Source organism: Lagenorhynchus albirostris, chromosome 2 (assembly GCF_949774975.1).
Source record: "Lagenorhynchus albirostris chromosome 2, mLagAlb1.1, whole genome shotgun sequence".
In the NCBI taxonomy this organism is placed as follows: Eukaryota; Metazoa; Chordata; class Mammalia; order Artiodactyla; family Delphinidae; genus Lagenorhynchus; species Lagenorhynchus albirostris.
The window spans coordinates 75476715-75483451 of NC_083096.1; the positions used below are offsets into that span (position 1 = coordinate 75476715).

The following is a 6737-nucleotide window of genomic DNA, read 5'->3' on the forward strand; positions in this document are numbered from 1 at the left end:
CTACTGTCACTTTGCGCTTTGTTCTTTTGGGTCTATCCCTGCAATCTGTTGACCCTCCAAGGAAAGAGAGACTGAAGGCAAAGGTGGATTCTGAGGCAGGGGAGTGACTGAAATAGGGCTCCCCATGCTCCCATCTTTACTCCCCTCTAACTCAGTGCTCCCATCCGGGAAATGGGCAGTCAGGCATTGACTTGGTCCTCAAAAGACCAAGGAGAGCCTGTAGGTCTAAGCCCCACAGGCTCTCCTTGATCCCAGTTCAGATCCTCTCCCCACCCCCATCCCCTAATTCTGTAGCAAAGGCCTCCCTGGCTCCAGCCTCAGTAATCAAATACCCGCTCCCACCCTCTCCCTACCTTGGGCTCAGATGATGAGAAAGGAGATGAATCAGTGTGACGAGGTTCATTGACCCCCATGGGGCTATGAGATTGGTGTGGTGTCACCCTGTCCCTCGAGTCCAGGTCCTTTTGGCACAAGCACATGAACGTCCAGACGCTCTAAGACACTTCATCTTATTTCTCCCTGAGGTGCAGAACCAGACACTGACTTTCATGGCGCAAGGTGGTTTCCCAGAGGCTCTTGTAAGGTGATGGCGGTGATAGTGGGGGACAGAGGCAGGGAGAGGACGGGAGAGAGAGGGACAGTCCTGCCGGGTCAGAGAGCATCTGCTCCCACCCTCCCTCCCTCATGCTGCTCCTGTTGGGGAGAGACCCTTACCTTCCACTTGGGGCCCACTTCTCTGTAGTCAGCTCTCCATCTGCAGTGGAGCAGCACGAGTGAGAGGCCAAGGGTGTAGAGCTCCACTCCCAGGTAGAGAATCAAGTGGACAGTGTGGACAGCAGAGGGTGGGAAAGGAAGAGGATGCTCCCTGTCTGGGCCTCGGAGGGGCGGCTAGTGTCGTGTGCATTTGGGGGATTCAGGGTAGATGCTGGCGAAGAACTCCCAGCAGGGCAGGAAGATTCCAATCCCTGTAAGAACAACTTGGGAAAGCAAGATAAGAAAGGCTGCAGCTCTGCCTCTAGCCTGTGGGGATGCAGAAGGCTGGACAAAATGACCTGGGGGTTAGGCGGGGGAGGAGGCTTGGTTCTCTCCCTGCTGCCCCCATCGAGGGGACTTAGCGTGTGGCTGTTGAGTTAGACTCCGAGACCTCTGCCCTGACACTGTCCACCAGCAAGTGATACAAAGCACTTTCACATCAGAGTCTCAGGGTAGGAATCTTCCAAATCCATTTTGGAGGCAAAAAATTAAGGCCCAAACAAGGTAAAGGACGTGCTCGGGGTGGAGGCAAGAGGGTGGTGGATCTTGGAGTGAGGGTCCAGTAAGGGTTCTTCCCACGACGGTCCTCCAGCCCCAAAGCGCCTGCACCCAGACCTCTCCGTCCACCCACCCGCCCCTCAGCTGTTGCCTCCCTGGGGGAGCTCCTGCCTTCCCTGCACCCCACCTCAGTCGGAGCCTCTCCCAGTGGCAAACAAAGTGAGGCATCCCAGAGGGGCGTGGCCAGGCTTCGAAACAGCAAAGGCTGGGGGATAAGGACTCAGGCTGGGAACAGTCTGCCCAGCCCTTCCCTGACCATGCATATAAAGTACCCCAGGCCCCACCACCATTTTTCCCCCTTAGCCCTGCTTTATTGTTCTTCCTAGCATTTATGTCGCTGGTCTATCATACATTTATTTACTTGTTACTGTCTGTTGTGTGCATTAGATGGTCCTCTCTACAGAGCTTGGCTTTTGTCTGTTTTGTTTATGGCTGTACCTGCAATGCGTAGGACAGGCGCCTCTAAATCTTCACATGAAAAATGAATGGCTCTCACCCTGCCACAAATTAGTTGTGTGCCTTGGGCAAGTTACCTACCTCTCAGTTAACATTTATGCCCTTACCATGTGCCGGCACTATTTATCTATGGGCTTTGTACATAGAAAGCCCTTTAAGCCTCACGGCAATCCTATGAACTGATGACCATTATTCTCCTTGGTCATTGGCAGGTGAGGAAAATGAGGCCCAGAGAGGTGAGGTGACCTGCTTAAGGGAGGTGGCTGTTGGCAGAGATGGGATGTCACAGGTGGGAACAAGGGCTTGACCTAGAACTGAATGAATTGCTGGTCCACTCTGGCCTCTGCTTCTGTCCCCTACTCCCCATAATTCCTTGCCTAGAAAACAGGGTTAATCACAGCCCTCCCTTCCCTGCCACCCCCCCCCCCACTGTTCGCTCCCATCACCCACAGGGGCTGAGTCTTCGGGGCGGTGATGGCACAGTTGAGGTTCGGGGGCAGGGGGCCTGGGAAGAGGCCAAGGTGTCATGAGCTCTCTGGCTGCCCCACAAGTATTAGGGCTTCTTCAGAGGCCTGGGGGTTGACTCCTCTTCCCCTTCCCACACTCTTCTGGTCTTGGGTTCCCTTTCTGTGAAGTGGGGAGGGGTCTCTCAGGCCCAGGGATGAGGGCGGGAGAAGTGATACGAAGAGATTTCCGTTTCTGGCAACATGGTGGTCTGTACCAGCTCCGGCTAAAAAGAAAACAAAAAGTGCTGGATAGAATAAAAGCATCTTTTTCAAAGCATTGACGAGCTCACAAGGCATTAAGGAATGGGATCAAAATCTTAGCGAAAGCAGACTCCAGGAAGTGAGTGGGGCACTGGGGCCCCTCATGCCCTGAGAGCACCGGCCAAACTGAGCCAAAGTGACCTTTGGCTTTGACAGAGTGTGGAGTGAGGAGGGGCTCGCTTGAGGAGGGGAGGCAAGGGGGACACCCCACATAACGCTGAGACCCCAAAGGGCTACACGCTTAAGCCAAAAACCAGAGGAAATGTACCCCCGCCCCACGGGAGTGCAGGGAACTTGGCCTTGGTGCTGAATGGAGCCACGGAGGACAGGAAACAGGCCTTAGGAGCTCAAGCTCCAGGCCACCCTGGTGTGAGTCTGGACTAGGGGAGGAGGAGGGGCACCAGGAGAACACAGCCTAGACTTCTGGAAGCGCCCCTAGGAGCAGTACACCTTCCTCTCGGGCCTCAAAGACATCCTACGGGTGACCTTCCCAGGGAAGCAAGCAGTTCTCTGCCCAAAGCATCCAAGGACCATCGATCTGGAGATCAGTCAGCGAGGGTGTCTCACAGGCTCAGAGCTCTCACCGTAAATGAGGGGGCTTAACCAGGGGCACGCCAAGATCCCCTCTGGCAGAGGGATTCTCGGGGGGTGAGGCGAAAGTGTGTCCCCACTTTGTTTTCTTCTGGGATGCCTTTTCAGGGTGAAGACATAGGGGATGGCTGTGATGAGTGACCTGTCTTCTCTAACCAGGCTGGAAGGAGATGGGTAGGAGGCTGTGCCCGGATCCCAGCTCTGGAGGAGGGCAGAGGGAAAATGACGAGGTGGTGGTGTCTGCAGCCCAGACGGGGCCTTTGATGGGTGCATGGCAAGGTGGGCGGGTGGGATCTGTAATATGGGTTGCCAGGGAAGGAGGCAGGGGAGCCCCTGGGGGCATCCTCAGCTTGACCTACTTGGGCCCCCCATAATTGCTCCCTTCCTTCCTTGGGGGGCTACACGTAGGGATGCCCTGTCTCTAGGCTCCTCCAGCTGAAACGCCAACACCTGTGGTGAGTGCCGGCTGCTTAGGTCCTGTCCTGGGTGTCCGGCAGCTCCAGGTCTGTCTCCTGGCCCAGGGTCTGGGCTTTTGGGGGCAGAGGGATGACCACAGCAGGGACTGATGAGGTGAAGGAAGTCAGATATGATGGGTTCAGGGGTTCCCTTGTACAGTGAGGGGCTGCTGGGGAACCTGGGTTTAGGGGGTGTGCAGAGCTGAGGTCTGGTGGAGGGGTCGGGGCAATGGGCTTAGAATGCTGCTGTTGCCCTCTGTCAGCTCCCCCTTCGCCCACACCTTCCATTCCTGCCAACGGGTTGAGATGGGCCAGGGCTGTGGGGAAGAGAGGATTCCCTCCAGTCTCCAGACACCGAGCTTCTGACAAAGCAACAGTGGTGGCGCCAGGCAGGCTGGCAGGAGCCCAGAAGGGCAGCTCGGCCCCTCTGAGGTTCCCTATTCCCTGCGATCACGGCCCTTTCCTCTCCTGGGAACCTGGAACCCTACTCCAATCCTGGGCTGTCACAAAGCGTTAGACCCCAGGCAGCACTTAACCCCATTCTTCTTCCCTCTCAACCCTGACCATCTACAGGGCCTGGCAGAGAGTAAATCATTAGGGAGAGGGCCTTGGCCCAGGCTGCCTCGTGCTGCAGGACTCCTGTCCCCTGGGGGCACCAGGAGTGAGTCACTGGGCTCACATGGAAACAACACATGCCTTCCTGGCTGCCTTAGGATTTTTCCAGGCTGGAGGCATCTCCCAGAAGGACGGTGGGAGGGGCCCGTGGAATGGGGGTGAGTGAGCAATTCTGGGAAGCGCTTCCCCTCTAACAGAATGGGGTACCCCTCTGCAGAGCCTTCTGTCTCAAGAGCCCCAGAGGTCAGGGGGATGGCCTCAGGGAGAGCAGATTACAGATTGGTACATACCTGAGCTCGCTGTCTCCAGAGACCAACTGGTTCAGGTCCCTGACTAGGCCTGTGAGGGGGGAGTAACCCTATTTTACAGATAAGGCACCTGAGACCCAGACAGGGTAAATGGCTCATCTTCCGCTGCACAGCTAGTCAGAGGCATAGAGCGTCGCGGCAGATTTTCCTTTGGTTGCAGCTTCCCTGAGTTCAGCGCAGGAGGGATGGTGATGGGGTCGTGGTGAGGCGGTGGAGGTTCTTCTGAGACCTGACCCTCCCTGAGAAGGTCCAGCTTCGCCAAGGGCCTGAGGCCGGGAGCATGGGGCAAGGGTGCTCCCTTGTGCAGGAGCTCTGGGGTCCTGAGGGCGATGAGGCTTCTAGGGCCAGGGGGCTGTGTCTCAGAGGGTGCTACAGAGCTGGACTGGGCGTCAGATGAGAAAAGCTGGAGAGAATCAGGGAGTCCTCAGGGACCCCCAGTGTGCGGGGTGCAGGTAAAGGGTGGGCGCCTCTCCCTGAGGAGTTTGCAGTGAGGTTGGGCAAATGAGGCCTCTGTCCAGAAATAGGGGGGCAGTCGGGAAATAAATGAGGAGGGGCTGGTGTAGTCAGGGAGGGCTGCTCAGAGGAGGGGGAGCTTGTGGGGTGGGAAGGCTGCAGGGGGTTAAGTCAGGTCTGGGTGCATTCCCTGGGACGCATGGAGGGCAAAGTTGAGCAGGGGGTCTGACTCGGCCTCTGCCGTGAGTCACACCCTTGTTCTTCTGTGACAGTAACGATGGCGCCTCTGGAGCCAGCCGTGGCTGCTATTGTGTGCACCTTCCAGGAATATTCAGGGCCCTGTTGGAGACAAGTAAAACTCTGCCAGGCAGAGCTCAAGGAACTGCTAGAGAAGGAGCTGCCCACCTGGACCCCGGTGAGCACCTGGGGTGAGTCCCCATGGGAAGCACTGCTCGGATTCCGCAAAGAGACACCTGGAGACGAGCTCTGAGCATTGGACAGCAAGGGGGTGGAAGCTAGACTGTGGGGAGGGGATGCTGGGAGGGAGACGGGCACAGCAGGAATCTCAGTTTCCTCATCCGCAAAGTGGGAGGATGAACATCTCAAGGGCTGCCTGGCCTGGCTGTTGGGAGGACTGAGCGAGGGCTCTGTGAAGAACCCCTGACACAGGGTTGGCACTCAGTAGCAAGTAGTAGGTGCTCTATAAATGATCTGAGAGAGAGGATTTGGGAGGGAGATTGATACCGGTGAATGGTCAGAGCAGGGAGGCTGAGGTTGGCCCCCAGAGGGGTGTGGGTTGGGAGGGTTGGGACCCCACAGGAGGGGAGGGAGGGAAGCGGGATGTGCGCACCAGGCTGTTCTGCACTCCTCACCCTGCCATCCCCGCCCTGCACAGACAGAGCTTTGGGAGTGTGACCACAATAAGTTCATGAGTGTCCTGGACACCAGCAAGGATTGCGAGGTGGACTTTGTGGAGTACACGTGCCTGCTTGCCTGCCCCTGCGCCTGCTGCCGTGAGTACTTCAAGAACTGCGCCCTGGCCCCCCACTGCTCCCAGTAATGGGCGGGGCTGCCATCGGAGGGTAGGGGTCTGGGTCTGCTCCGGACCTGCTCCATCTCTGCCCTGAGGTCATCCTGGGCATGTCAGCTCTCCCTCCTCCCCCTCCCCCCTCCTTTGTCCCCTCCCTCTAGAATCTCCCAGGTTTGCCCCTGGTATGTTAACCCCTTTTACCCATGAGTCTAGGAGACGTGAGGGGACCTTCCCCGGGACCACAGCCAGTGACCTGTAGAACAGCCAGCCGCTGACTCCCCACTGTGGCCCATGATGGACGAAGGCTGTCAAGGCCCAGCAGAGTGTGTGAGGGAAGGAGACCACGGTGGGAAAGGGCCTATTTTGCTCCTAATAAAGAACTGGCATCCCTTGGCTCGGTTTGGTTCTTCTGAGAGGACAGCCGGGGCCTGGGAACAGAGTCCCGCTGAGGCTTCACTCCCCTCTGGCCTTTTCCACTGGAGGACAGGAGGCTAAGGGCACTTTCAGACCTCGCAGAAATGAAATGGTCTTAACGTCCTGCAGGAGGGGGTGGGGTCAACACGGGAACAATGTCCATGGGAGGCTGGTGTGTGTGGGGGTCTCTCTCTCTCTCTCTCTGGGGTGTCTCTGAAGGAGAAGCTCCCTTGGGGACTTCCCTGGTGGTCCAGTGGTTAAGACTCCGCACCCCCAATGCAGGGGCCCTAGGTTTGATCCCTGGTCAGGGAGCTAGATCCCGCGTGCCGCAACTAAG

At 57.4% G+C, this 6737-nt stretch overlaps 1 protein-coding gene across 7 annotated transcripts; it reads left to right on the forward strand.

The window, feature by feature from the left end:
- Nucleotides 1-859: 859 nt before the first annotated feature.
- S100A3 (S100 calcium binding protein A3) lies at nt 860-6507 on the forward strand. Of its 7 annotated transcripts, XR_009539208.1 has the most exons (5): nt 860-3299; nt 3551-3580; nt 5229-5384; nt 5852-5969; nt 6200-6507. XR_009539208.1 is itself a non-coding variant. In XM_060142331.1 (4 exons), the coding sequence occupies exons 1-4, from the start codon at nt 3296-3298 to the stop codon at nt 6259-6261; spliced, it is 336 nt and encodes a 111-aa protein (XP_059998314.1). In that variant the 5' UTR covers nt 860-3295; the 3' UTR covers nt 6262-6507. The 7 variants fall into 7 exon arrangements, 6 of the variants coding, with proteins under 6 accessions (XP_059998314.1, XP_059998311.1, XP_059998312.1 ...); XM_060142331.1 differs by lacking the exon at nt 3551-3580 and having other exon boundaries at nt 5856-5969; XM_060142328.1 differs by lacking the exons at nt 860-3299; nt 3551-3580 and adding an exon at nt 3811-4353 and having other exon boundaries at nt 5856-5969.
- Nucleotides 6508-6737: the final 230 nt, after the last annotated feature.